Source organism: Ciconia boyciana, chromosome 5, assembly GCF_034638445.1.
Source record: "Ciconia boyciana chromosome 5, ASM3463844v1, whole genome shotgun sequence".
NCBI classification, from domain to species: domain Eukaryota; kingdom Metazoa; phylum Chordata; class Aves; order Ciconiiformes; family Ciconiidae; genus Ciconia; species Ciconia boyciana.
In genome coordinates this window covers 83,359,805-83,375,674 of record NC_132938.1, presented here as the reverse complement: position 1 = coordinate 83,375,674, position 15,870 = coordinate 83,359,805, and the positions used below count along the sequence as shown (strand labels likewise).

At 42.5% G+C, this 15,870-nt stretch overlaps 1 protein-coding gene across 3 annotated transcripts; it reads right to left on the bottom strand.

Moving 5' to 3' along the window:
• Positions 1-678: 678 nt before the first annotated feature.
• On the bottom strand, positions 679-15,806 carry NUP54 (nucleoporin 54). 3 transcript variants are annotated; one of them, XM_072861417.1, is made up of 13 exons: positions 15,629-15,806; positions 13,750-13,911; positions 11,298-11,381; positions 11,031-11,165; positions 10,084-10,313; positions 7,066-7,253; positions 5,989-6,185; positions 4,138-4,192; positions 3,492-3,585; positions 2,865-2,972; positions 2,355-2,474; positions 1,840-1,950; positions 679-1,511 (listed from the first exon to the last, which is right to left on the bottom strand). In XM_072861417.1, the coding sequence occupies exons 1-13, from the start codon at positions 15,678-15,680 to the stop codon at positions 1,383-1,385; spliced, it is 1,665 nt and encodes a 554-aa protein (XP_072717518.1). In that variant the 5' UTR covers positions 15,681-15,806; the 3' UTR covers positions 679-1,382. The 3 variants fall into 3 exon arrangements, with proteins under 3 accessions (XP_072717518.1, XP_072717515.1, XP_072717517.1); XM_072861414.1 differs by lacking the exon at positions 13,750-13,911 and having other exon boundaries at positions 680-1,511; positions 15,629-15,796; XM_072861416.1 differs by lacking the exons at positions 679-1,511; positions 13,750-13,911 and having other exon boundaries at positions 2,355-2,487; positions 15,629-15,804.
• Between the last annotated feature and the right edge of the window lie 64 nt (positions 15,807-15,870).

Genomic DNA, 15,870 nt, shown 5'->3' with positions numbered 1-15,870 from the left:
GGCTGTCCTGGCCCTTGAATAAGAGAATTCTAGCCTCATTCGCTTTCTTAGAAGAGCCCCTGTTAGAGCCTGCATTGCACATTTGAGATATTTTATTAACTGGAACCATGCTTCCAAAAATCAACTAATCTTTTTCCTCCTTAATTACAGTTCCACATATGCTTTTTTCAACTGTAATGGAACCATGCTTCCAAAAATAAACTCTCTGAAATGCACAATACAGGCTCTAGCATGCTGAGGCTGTGTTTCTATTTTTCTGTCTTTCCACTGTCATGAATGGAATTTTTTTTTTTGTGGCTAATGAACACAATTATTCTGTCTCTACCATGTTTGAGTTGGTTCTGCTGTACAAACTCCTATTGCAGAGAATAATGTATTTTTGTTTCGGTTATTTTCAGTGACTTTTGTAATGAGGGGAAAAAGGCAACTTCGGGGGGTGGGGGGGGCGGAAAAGCAGTCTCCCATGCACTGCAGTACTTATACCAAGTAGGATCTAAGGGACTTGACCTCATATTTTAGTTTGGGGACTGAGGCTGCCAAACAGCTCTGTGGCATCGGGTTTGATGGCCTGTTACCTGCTCTGCCTGGAGGAGAGTGAAGTGCATTAACCTGGAGTTGTTAGCAGTTTGACTGCTTTGCTGATGTACCTGAGAAAGAGCCAACACGATGCACAAGTTATTACAAAGTCAGACTGAATTTATTACTCTCCGGCAATTAAAAAACAGCAGAAGACAACGTCTAGACATTTTGTTGTTATTTAAGGGGCAGCAAAGCTTTGTATAATTCCCATACGTAAAGTGATAAAAACCATAACCTTCAGCTCCTTGCAGTCCAAAGGAAGGAAGGACAGAAACTGGAAACACCAAACTTCCTGCAGGTTGCCCCAGTCATCTACTGGTATTGCAGAGACTGACATAATTACAGCAACATACATATCTGTAATGATTTAAATTAGCTGTTTACATAATGATGTTACTTGATTGCTTTGACAAAAACATGGAAGCAGGCTAAGCTTTCCACAAACCAAGTCACAAGTGGAACAATTCCCTCAGTACTGCATTTCTAGGACAATGCTGTTGTAAAAAAAGGAAAAAAAAAAGAAATAATGTACAATAGTACATATAGTTTTATAGTAAAACAGTATCTGAACAAATTCAGTTTTCCTTCTTTTATTAAAGCATATACAGCTTTATAAAATATAAACCTTCCAAAGGTCAAGTTCAAAAGCTTAGAAGAGGCTTTGCTAATTCTAAAGGTAACAGCCAAAATACCATTGCTCCTAGAAGAGACATGTTTTATTTTACCTTGACAGTTTTAGCCTTGGAAGGTGAACCATGAACTCAAGTAACATGTTCTGTGCAAGCCCAGCAGCATCCATCACGTCAACTGAAGACTCCTCCTCTGATGGGAATGCTCTCGTTCAGCCCATGTTCTATAAGTTTGATGTCCTCCAAGTCGTCCTTTATAATGCTAATTAGGTGACTCAGGCCTTCCTGCTGCTGCTTCAGATGCTGCAGATAGTTTAAAAAACAGCATGAGCATAGTTCAACTTCACAGATTTTAAGTAATATTTCTCAAAGGTGCCACATCTGGTGGCCTTGGCACACTGAAAAGCCTGGCATAATTTCTTTGGAAGAAGGAAAAGCAGCATTGTCTGCACTAATAGCCTAATGGCATAGAGTGGCTTTGTACAATGCCTTGATGTACTGTCACTGAGAACAATAAAAAGGACTTCAAACAAAAACATGACATTCTAGATACATCTCCCAAGTTAGTGAGTAGCTGGCTTAAATCAGGAAGTTTGAAGAGCATCCCAGGATTCTACCCAGTAATACTTACTTGCTTGATTTCCCTTAAGAGGTCTGCATCTATGTAATAGCGCTCTTCAGCCCGCACTGCTCCAAAGTGGTTTTGCATCCTGATTTGGGACATGAGCTCATTCAGTCTGCCCTGGGAAGAGAAACAGGCTTAAATCAAATGCAACTCATTTATATCTGTCAGAGCTCCACCATGTACCACTCCTCGAGTCACCAGGGCAGGAAGCATTGCCGCTCTTTCCATTTTTAATTTTTTTTTTTTTTTTTTTTAAGACCTGCAAAGGGCAAGCAACTCCAATACTTCTAAGAACTCTAAGAACTTCTAAGAATTTAATACTTAAATACTTGTAAGAACTCAAAAATACATAAATACCTATCAGTCACGCAGCGAAGAGCTTGATGCTACAACTTAGTAACACTGCTGGACTTCTCTTCTGAAAGCTTTCCACAACCAATACATATGCGTTGGTTTGGTAAATTTACATTCTTTTGTGAGGAAAACACAGAGCTGTTGGCAAAGTTCTATTAACTACTCACCTTGAACTGCGTAGGTGCGTTAAGTTCACACTGAATGGTATCTAACTGTACACGAAGCTGCTCTTCGTCTGCTTGAATGGCATAACCACTTTTCCTTTGGATCTCCTGCTTTATTAACACCTACAAAAGAAGCCTTTGAGGTTCATTAGAAAAGACTTGCCCACCTCTTTCCCCACTAGCCCATCCACATGTCTTTTTGCCCTTCCTCCAGCATGTCTCTCATCGTATTTGTTCTGCCATTTAGTCTGCTGCTCCAAGACCTCAGGGCACCCCCACAGCTTCTGAGTAAGTGAGAGAGAAGGTTCCCAAAGCAGTAAGACATGCTGCGCACCTGAAGCTTTCCCTGACAGCTCTGCCTGTTACTTAAAGCAACACCATTTAGATGAAGCCAGAATTTCATTTTCAACATTGGCCATGCACAAAACTGCACAGGTCATCCTGCCCCCTCTCAGTTTGCCTTCTGGCACTAGACTGTGTGTCAGAACGAGTTATTTAGACTATCCATGTTACCTGTAACGTTCTGTGAGAAAGCGCCATCAGTTTCCTTTTGTACTGTGCAATTTTTGCCATAGTTGTCGTTTGGTTTTTCTGCAGCTCACTGATATCTTCTGATATTATCTGCAGAGGAGATGGAGTCATAAGAGTTTCTTATAACAGAACACGTTAGTCCTGATTTGAAACTGGGAGTTTCAAAACAGTACTCAGTCCAGCAACTTAGCGTCCTTGCCAAATATGCTTTCAGAATGCTTTTCGCTAGACTTCTACTGTTCTGGTTTCTATTTATTTTCATAGCCAACTGGATATTTTCATATGCAACTGGGATTTTCAGAAGGCATCAGAAAACTGGGTATTCAAATTAGAGTCCACACCAGTGCAACTTAATTCAGCTGGTTTGAATTAGCCTGTAACAACACAGCAAGCTTAAAGCTGAAAAAACCCAAAGCTAAAATGTACTGCTCTGTTTTTGGCCAAAAGATATAATTAAGGAATGTATTAAGAAATAGTGATAAAGAGTCACAGCCCCATGCACATGGTTCCAGTTTCAGTTTTCAACACACAGGAGGCACAGGGGAGGCTCATTTAATAGCACATCCTTTGTCAGCAGCAAGCAGCCACAATAAAGATGAGCAACCTTACATCTAATCGAGTTTGATGTTGTTTGGTCATCTGATCTTGGACCTTCAATCTTCTCAACAGCTCCTTGAAACCCACCATTGGCACAGGAATAAGCCTACAAGAACACAAATATTTCTTACAACACATTTTTATATTAGACACGTGGTATGGATTAATAATTATGAATATAATCTAAAGTTACAGATGATCTTGGCCTATTATAAATTAAGACAATACATAAACATATCTTGTTTTGCTAAGTTCTGCAGTCCTCACTATTCCTAACAACCTGTCCCTTTTTCATAAAGAAATCAGCCTAAGTTATCTGTAACCACTGGTGGGTACAAGGGTACATCACTTTCAGCTGCAGGAATAAAGAGAAAAAACCATAATGGTTGCAAAAAAAAAAAAAGTCACAATAACTAGTCCATATGATGGAGGACACCACAACTCGAACAAGTAAGGCTCTTTATCCTGACAACCCTTAAGCGCCTAAATGGGTAAAGGGATTAGACAGGCATTTCTAGTAATCCTCACTGCTTCAAACGAGGTCCGTACTTGACAAAGTTATTAGAGAATAAGTTTCTTACAAGTTACCTGAAAGGTACTACACAACATTATATATTTCTCCCCTTTCTGTAATACTCAGACAGGTTATTAGACTTACTTGTCAGGATCAGGATTATCAACTTTGGCTTGTTCCCATATAATAGGATCAACACCTTAAAAAAACCAACCAAACAAGTTTTTAGTATGGATAGATCTGAATAGATATCACATCTTACAGCTGTTAAGCAGGAAAAAATGCTAGGAAATACACAAATCCTATGAACTATGCTAACCTGAATGACTGTTATACAAATTAAGGTTAATTAAACAAGGGTAGTTCTTACAAGTCGTGGTCCTGGACTGTGGCAGTAAGTTCAGTCCAAAAGGCTGTCAAGCACTTATACTGGTTTGAAAGGAACAGCCCACAGGTGATCAAATCGGACAATCCATACTTCAAGGGGAAAAATTCCTATTGTTTCCACTGCATGCTACACTTGGGTCATCTTTCCTCTTCAAGTTGCTTATTGTATTGAAAAAAAAATAAATTAAAAAACCAGTAATTAAGTGATCAAAATACCAAACCAGTGGGCCAAATAATCCTAGTAGGAATTATCATGGTTCCTAACACGATTTGCCTAAGGATTTTATCTGTTGACAGAACGGTTGCTTGTTTTGCCATGAACTGCTTCATCGGGTAAATACGTAAAATAAAAGCAGCCTAATTGTACATCAACATCTTGATGCAAGGTATTACATTCTCCAAGCCTCACTGCAAATCAGATCACTGTATAAAATGCACGTACCTAGGCATGCTAGAAGAAAAACAACACAACACTGATAAGGAAGCAATTGACTTTCTGATGAGACACAAGCAAAATAGAGAGGGGAAAAAAAAAAGTGCTAGTCATGTAATGATTTCAGGCCAGCTTAAAGAGGGGACCAAACCCGTCAGCTACCATAACATTCTTCACTGCACAACACTCCAGGTCATTCCTCATGAAACATATTATCATTATACCAAAACTCATCTCTCAAGGTGTGACTGCTTCTCTAGAGCTCAGCACTAACACCTCTTCTTGCACATCCTACTGCTTGATTAGCCAGCCTACAAACTCAGCTTCCTGCTCAGTTGTGGACTAACAACCTGCACCCAACCATTGTTACACAGGCCTTATGATACACCTCCACTATTAAAGAAAGCCAACTTGCTTGTGCACAGAGTTCTATTAACAGTATCTGAACTGTTAATAGAACAGTTCTCCCTACTTCTCCCTGATGTTGCAGCAGTTGGAAAACATGCTGCAGCAGCTGTAAAACACTGCTGCTTGACTCTGATTTTTCTGCAAGAATAGGCCAAGTTCTTCTTGCAATCCAGATATCATAACCTTTGCTGTGTTTTTAAACATTATGGTCTTATTGAACATGCTACATGTTGTCTGCTGGAAACCACAGGCTGCCTTCCTTGGCCCACTGCAGGGAGTTCACTACCAGTACTACATGGGATACTGTATAGACATAGAGAATAAGCTACAATTATCCTATGAAATGGCATGAACAGCACTTAACTACTATAAAACAAAGCTGAATACGTACTACTTGTGACCACATATACAGGCTAAGCGACCCCCCCAAAAACCAGGAAGTGAATATAGGACATGATTATTCTGATATTTAACTTTTTTTTTTAATTGGACAAGCTGAAGTGATTTATGATGGCTAAGTCATATAGTATGGTGGTGTGTGGCATATTACTGATAAATCATAACTGTCTTGGTGGACTACGTTGCACTTCAGTGGGAAAACTGGCTGTAATTAAAATCACTCTGTCAGTATGTTGGAGTGCCTTGGAAACTCTTGTAGTTTTAAAAGGTGTTTTCCAGTGGGCCGACACCTGCGTTTTTTCCCAAGAGACCCAAAAAAGCGCCAGCAGAGGCCCAACCGTGCCCCAGCGCAGCCCCAGACCACATACCGGCAGGAGGGTTCTGCAGGAGCTGTTTGACTTGTGCCGGGGAAAGCTCCGTTCTGGCCATGGAGAGGCTGACCCCCAGCTGCTGCAGGGACGATTTTATGTTGGCTTGTTCAAAGTGGGCGTAGAGGGTCGTCGCGGGAACTCTCCTCGAAGTGCCGTTGGGCGAGCGCTCAACAACGTAAATGATCACTTCTGTCCTGAGCGAGGCAAAAACGTACACTGTCAGAAAAAGGTCAGCAGTGTACAGGAACTAACACAATAAAGAACAAACCTAAATCAAAGTTACCACTTGTCCCAGATGGCTGTTAACTTCCTTTAGCTGAGATATTAAGTACCAGTAAATTCAGGGTTTAACACAGCAAGGTAGAAAGAGAAAAGCTGTAAATACCCTACAAAATTACATTCTCCCCCCCTAGTTTTAATGACTGTATTATATGGTGATACTAGTACTACGTTAAGAATAACCTAAAACCTTTGGTCTTTAAGACAGAATTAACAAACTGTGGGAAAGTAAGAAGCAGAAACATTAGTGTGCTGAAGTACTTCGGGCAGACTAGCCTGAGGCCCCCAAACAGGTCAAAGCAGACAGCACTCTGACATAAAACACGCAGAACAAGCCAGCTCAACTAGCCTTGGAACAGCTTTCCCACCGAAATAAACGTTTGTGATATGAAACACTGCAAAGACCCTATTACTATACATCCCAATGCCCTTCCACCTTACGCATGACCAAGTGAAGAATACCTCACAGCTCCTAAAATACTAAGTACTTATTCCACCCTCGTGGTTAGCATCCTCATCTCCAATTTTTGCTGCTGAGCAGGGCTTGGAGAAGCCTATTTCCTGAACTGAGGTGAGGTTTTCAGCTGTGTGCTCCAGCAAAAGTAACATATACAGGAAAGATATTGGACTTAATGCCTTAAGAAAAAGCAACACTAAGGAATGAGAGACATGAAATCAAACTCAGGATGAACAGATCTAAAATCAGGGAGAAAAGGAGACAGAGTAAACTAAGTGCCAACCCTTTATAACATGCAATACCAGATAAAAATGCAAAACTGCATAAGGTTCACATACTGGTCATCTGGCATCGTTTTAACACCTTCTACGTTGACAGTGAGGGTCTGGTTTCCTCCTAGAATTTTGTGTAGTGATTCTACAAGCTGCTGCTGCTGGCTTCGAATATCTATTTCTTTTCTGTTAAAGACCAAGACCACGAGACCATCTTCATCTTTGTTGTTGGGCATTAAACTGTAACCCACAGCCTGCAAATGAACAAACAGAAACTGGGGATATATTATTTAGCAAAAGCATACCTATGTGGCATGAAGGGGAGGGGCTAAACCCCTCAATTATTAGAGCAACTGGTTTAGAATTTAAGTTACAACATATTCAGAGATGCAGAAACATATAATCAATCCCCCTTTAAGATGTTCTCTCACAAGGCCACCAGAAGAGTAGCTTTTGAAACAGTTCAGATTTTTACCAAAAGTTTGTATGTATCCATTCCCCATCTGAAAAAAAAAAAAAAAAGCCGCTACGGATTGGGAGATGCTAACTCAGCAGGGTATTTATGCTACTTCAGAGCTGATATCAATCAGGAACATTTTAAAAATTTACATTTTTTCTAAGTTGCAAAAGGAACCAGAGGACCAGACTTTAATACAGAAAAATTACTAAAGTTCCAGAAGAGTTTACACATTACATTTCCAGATGTCTGAATGAAAAACAGTTACTGACATAACCTAATTGAAAGATAAGTAAACCATAAATCTTTACGGATTTCTTAACACTTTCCTACTGTAACTCCAGACAGTTTGCCTGGCAGTACAAGTCAAAACATGGACACATAATATTTCTACTAGCTAAGACATTCATCAAGCAAGGTTCTCACACAAGAGTTTGGGACAGCAAATTTTCCTTGTGTTAGCAAGTGTCATGGGTTTTTGGTACAACTGCTTATGAAGTGTAATGTTATTGTTATCCTTGTTGCGATAACGCTGTAGTAAGGTTAGATGTTTATTTCAACATCATAATCTAATACAGGAACACTTGTTGCCATCTGTGCTAAGTAACAGCATGCTTTCCCTTTTTCAAAAAAACCCCGTTGGCTCCAGTGTAAGCTCCACATGACTTGTAAGAAAGACCTAAGCTGTTAATTCATTATAAGCAAAAGCAGAGCGGCAGTTTTCATCTCCTCTTGCCTATGAACTGTCACACCAACATATCACTGCTGACATGTTGGACAGCGGGTGCTTTTTAAGGCCCTGGCACTGCACGTGGGTGGGTCACTTGCGCCTTTCCCCTTGTGCAAGTTCAGCTGAAGAGAAAAATGAGTTGGGGATGGGCCCAAGAGCCTGGTCTTTTGTCAGCAGAGGGTAATTCCCTGCGACGGTGAGCCTCACAGAATCAGCCTGCTTCGGCTGGCCTGTCCTGTCATGGAGCACAACGGTGACAGCTAAGGAAAAATTTGGTTTTAAGCACATCCCTTTCACTTTCATAGTTGTGAGAGGCTCACACTGTTGGGAAAGACTTGCCAGTACACAGAAGACTAAAACTTATTATGTGCGAAGTAGTACTAAGACCACACATACATGACTCCCCAGGTAATTATGTTTAAAATAGATAAGTCTTTCACAAGTTCTTTAGTATTTTCAAACTATAACAGATTCTTTACTTCGTTGTGGTCCTTCAAGTGACGGCCTGTATTCCATACCTTAGAAGCACACTTTTCTTGGTCAAGAGCTGCATGCTTCTCATTTGTTCTAGAGCTGGAATTGTGTACAAGTGGATTCCTTGAACACCTGTGAAACTATTTGGGTAATACTTCATTCTTATCAAATGCCTGATGCTTACAGAGCTGATAAACCAAACTAGCTTATGATGCTTTGCTCTGATACCCGTGCTACCAACTTCTCCACTATTTTTCTTAGGCATCCACCATTGCTAGCATACATTGAACTTTTCAGTATTTCACTTAAGGTACGTGAATTCATAATGGCATTAGTAATACTCAGGTCACAGGGACTAAAGGAAACCTAGTACGTGCATTATCTAACTTGAAAGGAAAACTTCTCCTTTTGATAAAAGAAACCCTAAAATAAGCGATTTTGCATCACACAACTTATATTTTGCCATTTTTCAAAGCCCAGAAAACTCTCAAGCCATTTCAGGCAACAACTTACAAGAAAGTAAGCTTTCAGGTGCATTATCAACAAAACAGTCAAGGTAACACCTAACAAGGTCATGCAACAGAAGCCAGACATTTGTTATGCAGGCACTCAGTTGCTGCAAAGATTTTATAAAAGTGTCACGATGTGCATAATGAAAACTAGTCTTAATAAGTTATTAACCTACATTCAGGTTAGGAAGTTTGCACTTCAAAGAATCAACTTGGGAAAGGAGAGTATCACCATGCCTGACCCAAATCCACTTTCAAGTCTGAAGCTTAGCAAGAAAGTCAGCAGGCATGAGATTTGCGGAGGATGAAGAGTTACATATTCTTTGTTGACATGAGAAGCAAGATCTGGAACTGCTGACGATATAATACAAGGAATGGAGTCAGCTTTAGCACTGGCAAGGATAAAGGCAGAAGAAAGCTGACGGCTAGTGTGTTTAAGATGGTATGCACGGGCCAGGTTCGTAGAAAGTTTTTCTAATGTAGGCAAAGCAATGAAGAAAGACCCTGAAGTTCTTATTCTAAATGTTAACAGTTTCTTTCAGATGTGAAGGTTATTTTAAGTAGTTTCTCTAATATTGTTACCTAAACAAATACACATTAAAACTCATTTCCAGAGATCTGCTCCAACTACATGTGCACTAATCTGAACGCTACGATAGAAAAAGGTTAGTTTCATGATCCACGTATGCATGCATTATCTAGTACCTCAGCAACACTCAAATATCCAGCATCTATGCATCTCCAAACCTTTTAATTAGCATGCATCAGAATTGTGTACATTACCTGGAAAACTACTGTTTCAGAATACTCTTAACAGTAACAAAATCTGATTTAACACTCACGAGAGACTCGGACACTCAGCAAGCAGATTAACTGCTTCAGAACTGTTTGTGGGCAGTTGAACAATTCCATACCTTAAACCTGCAGAAGGGGTTTTCCTGCGAGAACTCCACTGGAGCGATGTTATTGTTGAAGTAACCTTTGCCTGTTCCCCAGAAGGCCTGAAGCTGGTTCCATTTTGCCAAAATGGCATCTCTCTCATCTCCTAGGAGTGTTGGAGCCGAGAGGGCACTGGCTGTATTGATGAGCTGGTTCGACTGGGCAGGTGTCTGAGCAGGCTGGCTGAACAAGCTGCTTCCTAACGCTGTGTTGGATGAAGAATAACAAATGAACTCCTTTACCAATCAAGACAGACTCGCTTGCTAACACGTACCATCTGCGTATCATTGGTATCACGTCTTTTCATATTTTGAGAAGCAAAATAAATGCACAGAATAAATCAATATCAGATAACCTTTTTTAAAAGTGTCTTTTTACACCCAATCTTCATCAGCAACAGAAGTTCCTGAATGCTAAGTCAGAAGAAAAGATTTATTCTTTTTTCTTTAAATGAGACATCTACCTTCACCCATGACATCATCTGGCACCTTCAATATCTAAATCTGAAGGGTAGATTTGTTACTATAAACTCAGCGGACTCAGAGCCTGCAGCTGGTCATTATCCAACTCACATTTAAACTAAACTCGACACTGTTTTTCTCCTCTTTCTAGTAACGCCATGACTGACAACATCAATTCTGTAACTACTCTTTCTACCACTGCCAAAGCAAAGGGGTGAATATTGTTGTCAGAAACTCAGGGGTGAAGCTCAGAAACTTGCTTGAGCTCTAGTTTTAAGAAAAAGGGAAGGGCTGCAAATGTAGGCATTTCAAAAGCCAAATTTCTGAGAAGGTTCCATCAATCAGGAGATAGGTGTAACAGCCTTTTATAATATACTTCTGTCCCACTACTTGTGCGCCTGTTGCAGTCTTATGCTTTCATTGCGAAGGAAGGGGTAAAATCAAGAGAAGGCCATACTTACTGGTCTGTTGCTGCTGGGTACCAAAACCTCCGAAGCCAAGCCCAGTTCCCAACCCACTACCCAAGCCAGTTCCAGTTCCTGTGCCAAAACTAGTACCAAATCCAAAGCCTTTGTTCTGGGTAGCACCAAAGAGTCCTGGGGAAATAAGTAAAGAATTATTGAGAAAAAGAGGAGAACAGTACCTGTGAAATGCAAAACATTATCATGAAAGGCTGATGCCCTACTGTTCATTCTAAAGCAAATACTTTCAGACTTGTGCTCTCTTACCGCCGGTGCCTGTATTGGTGGGAGCAGAAAAACTAAATGCTGGTCCCGCAGTGGTGGTAGTTGTCCCAAATCCTCCAAATGCACCTAACAAACAAAGTTTGCAAGTAAGGCAGACTGTACATTGCAAGCGGCAGCTGTGCACAACGTGACAATAAAACGCAAGCTTTGAGGGGTGTTATGAGAAGAGATGTTGACAGATGGATGTATTATGTTACAAGCATGTAGTGCACACTGATCATGGGTATCGAGTTCATTGTCCGAGGAAATGGGGGAGAGAACATGAACCAGAAAGCCAATACACCTATGGTGTGTCAAGAAAGCAAATAAAAAAGCAGCAGTTAACTAACATCCTGTTCCTTTACCAGCAGGATGCCCTTTCCTTAGTGATAGACACAACTAATAATAGCATTTCTTACATTCATTCTCAGGAATACTCCTAGTAAATGTTGTTGCTGAGTGTTTAATAAATGATCTGATATTTTGTGAGCTTTTTAAACATTCCTAACCTCTTCAGAGCAAAAATAGAAACAAATCAAGTAAAGCCTGAGGCTAGGGTGCACACAATTGCTGTGCTGAGATGGGAATGCTGTCACAGCAACAATTTCTTTCTACACACAGGTAAAATTCTACAAGGTCTTTTTTTTTTTTTTTTTAAGCCTAGTTTCCCTATCATCATCCCCATTAAATCTCATTTTGAGGTTCAACCACTATCAGAGGAAGACAGATGCAAAAGCAAACAGACTTCCACAGATTTTCAGGAAAACAGTCACTGGCTAGCAGGAGGAGACCTAAGTGAGGGCCTGAGCTCCACCGTGCCAGAGAAAACCCCAAGAAACCCATCTTCCCATCTGCCCCCTTAGAAGAGGTGCCCCGATACAGGGTGGCTGTGCCGAGACAGGTGCCACTGGCCTGGACAGCCTCCCGGCACAGGAGGCTGCGCAGGTGCTGGATGCCACCGCGCTCTCTCTTTGCTACGGTGGTGCAAATGCACCGTCAGCCCAAGGTGCAGCCTGTGGACATCTGATTAGCCCTGGAAAACCGAGTCTCTCAATTTCAAGCTGTTTTTACATGTATTCAAATGAATAAAGTCAGTCTGCTACAAAGGATTTGTCAAAAAGATGCTGCCACTGCCAACTCACACGACAATAACAACAAAAAAAAAGTCTCTTTAGATCTACGACACTTACTGTCCTCTTGTATACATACAAAATAAAAAGCTTAAACCAAAGTTGACATGCAATCGCATTTTATTTTCATTCAGCAAACATCTTAATGCAAGTGGACATCAGAAGTTGTTCCCTGTAATGTTCAAGTTTGAGTCCTACCAGCAAGTGAGAACCCTAGCAGGAGTACCATCAGATGACACAATTTTTAGGTAGTTCTGTACTCACAGCAAATTTAATCATCCTTTCCTGAAAAAGGATCTAAGACTGCAAATTGCTAAACAAAATTAAGTATCCAAGTTCTCTTCTGGACTAGTTCAAATTCAGCTGAAGAAATACAGTCCAATAGTGTTCATAGCAAATAAAAATGAAATCAGATCCCTTGAATGCACAAAACAGGCAAGAGTACATTAACACAGGGAGCAACGACACTGTGGAATGAATATAATTCCTATACGAGCAGCGGCAACGAGACCCCATGGGCTAATTCTACACGAGTAGAAGCATTAGAAATCCATACACTTAAGCATTTCTATGAGAAATGGAAAAGACTGAACTTGAAATTATATCAGCTGATTGCTCAGAACTGATGGATCTACACGGGGCCATGAACTGTTTTAATCAATACCCAGCACACACATCACGCACAGGACCCTCCCAGAGGCGTAGAGAATCTCTTCACGAGAGCCTGGGATGGGTGCTATTTCAGGGTGCAGAACCGTGTTTAGGAAACAGAGATCGCAGCGAGGGCTGTTCATTTTGTGCTGATCGTATAAAATTTGTTTCTCCACAGAAACTATTGAGGTGTAGTGCATTCATGGCAGCCAACGGAAGGCCAATGAGGAGACACAGGGGTAGATGAAAAACATGACTGCAGTAGTCCAAGAATCTCATGTCAGGAAACGTGGCATTAGGGACCAGCTCTGCAATTGTTCATGATTGCCTGGATCTGAACGGAGAATTGACCTTGCCGTTCTGCTAGGTAATCGAGGCTCAATTTTAGACTGGGTCAGACTGGTAGTGGTAGGTTACCACAATTCATTTCCATTTCTGAGACTGCGTATTTGGTAGATGGTTATTTTTCCTCAACAGCTATTTCTTGAGAATTTAATAGGCAAAAAACCCTACAAGCCTATGGCTCTCAAACCCATTCCACTTTCAGAGCTTTGATCTCCAGTCTTCACTGGATATGAAGATTAGTACTATATAGAGATTCTCAGTTAGGAATGTAATTCTTGGACCCCTGCTATTAACATTTATTACATAACAAGTATTTATGCATTATCTACCTGCACTTGCCAGACTGTTACCAAAATTGAATGGTGGAGTTGAGGTAGTGGAAACACCGAAATTCCCAATATTAAAATTCACTGCAGGATTAGCAGTTAATCCGAAACCCCCAAAATTAAACCCACTGGCAGTGGAGTTTGTAGTTTCAAGCCCACCAAATCCTGACAAGCGGGAAGCAGAAAAAGAGCAAGGTAACATTAGTTCTAAGTAAAAGGTAGGTTTAGGAAAGAAAAGCCAAAATATTTCTCCATCACCACGGACAAGACAGGCATAGTTAAAAACAAGATTAAGATATTAACCAGCATTAAACATTATGTACTGAACACAAGGAGAACAGTTAAAAGCCTTCTGTTTAACCCACTCTCCCTACATCACCGCTGTAAGCATGTTATTTTTCAACTATACTTCATATAAAGCTAACATTTTTCCCATCTCATTTCAAAGCTACACCTGAAAATATCCATGTGATTAAACATCCCCGTTAAGAGTAATTTTTAACCGCCTAAGATTGCTTGATACAGCTTCAACCTGTACTAATGTAACTGAGAGCAGCATAATTATTTTTTAAGCTATCAAGAATGCAAGAATAAACCATTTTCATGCTAATACCATACCCACATAGGAGCAGCAATAGCAGAATAACCACAAAATACAACTCCGGCAGCTGAGGCACCATGCATGCTTCAAATACTCCAGTGTGGACTTATTCAAGTGATATTCACAAAATCTGTCCCCTCCAGCGCTTGCTGGTGACTTACCTGATGCATCCAGGTTTTTCAGTGCTAAGAAAAATAGGCTAATAGAGCAGCTCCCCGATTCCCTCCCCAGGAGTACTGAGAACAGGTTCGTGCTAGACAGACAGACAACGGGAAGTCCTGGGGGGTGATCCCAGAATTCCCTCTAATATTGGTCTGCGAGTACAATACACCTTGTAACAATGTACAAGCAGTACAAGGCTATCTTTTACTTTAAGATGAGGCCAGAAAGTCTGTGTCTAAAACAGCCAGAGCCAGAAAGCCCACACAGTATAGCCCGGGCTAACTGCAGTGAAGATGAGCCCTGCCTAAATAACTTATTCAGAGTGTCTACTCTAAGAGCCAACAAAGAATTATTTTCCTAAATGAGAGTGAGGAAGGCTCTGGCTTACATTTCACCAAGACTAGCAGTCAATTGACAGCAGCAAAACAAGTAAGAGGAGAAAAAGTCTTTCTTCCTTTGCGAGTTAAACGTTGTCTTTCACATTGCTCAAAATGAACTTCCAAGAGCACCTCATCCAGACAGGAACACTACTGCCATCAAAAGCGATGATGATCCGAGTGACCCGGCAGCGTTAACCGGCCACCACCGGGCACCGCCGCCTCACAAGCGCCCCAAGAGCCACCGACGCGTCCTTCGGCAGGATCGAGCCCCGGACGCCTCCCGACACGGACCCGCCACCACTGCGCGGGAGGAAGGGAAAACCCAACAAAACCCGGCCGGTACGCTGGGGACGGCGTTTGACCGGAGACAGGCGGGAGAAAGCCGCGGGGGAGCTCGCATCTCACCGGCTCCGCCGAGAAGAGGCGAGAGGAGGCGGCCGCACCCGGCCCTGCCGAAGCCCCGCCGAGGGCAGCTCCGCCCGGCCGTGCCCACCGCGCTGCGGACCCAGCGGGGAGCGGCCGTCCCGCCAGCGCTGAGGGGCTGCGGATCGCGCTGAGGGGAGGCACGCGCGGCCCGCCACCACTGAGGGGCTGCGCGTCACGTGCGGGGCGGTGGGCACACGAGCCCCGGACCGTTGGGGCTCGGCTACCGCGCCGGGCGCGCCGCGGGGAGAGAAAAAGCCCCCGCCCCCCCTCCAGTGGCCGCCTCCTGCCGCCCCCCGGGACCCTCCGCGCTCACCGGTCGGGTTGGCGGCACCAGCGCCCGCCGTCGCCCCGAAGTTGAAGGCCATGAGCTGCTCGTTGGCGGGGCCGCGGGAGGCGCGTGCAGCACCGCCGGGTCCGGCCAGAAACAAACGGCCGCTGCTTCCGGCCGCCGCCGCCAAGCGCTTCCGGGCGGCGCGGCCTCCCGCCGCGTAGTGACGCGGGATGTACCACTACGCGCGACAGCGCGGGGGGACGGCGACACCCGGGACGGCCGCC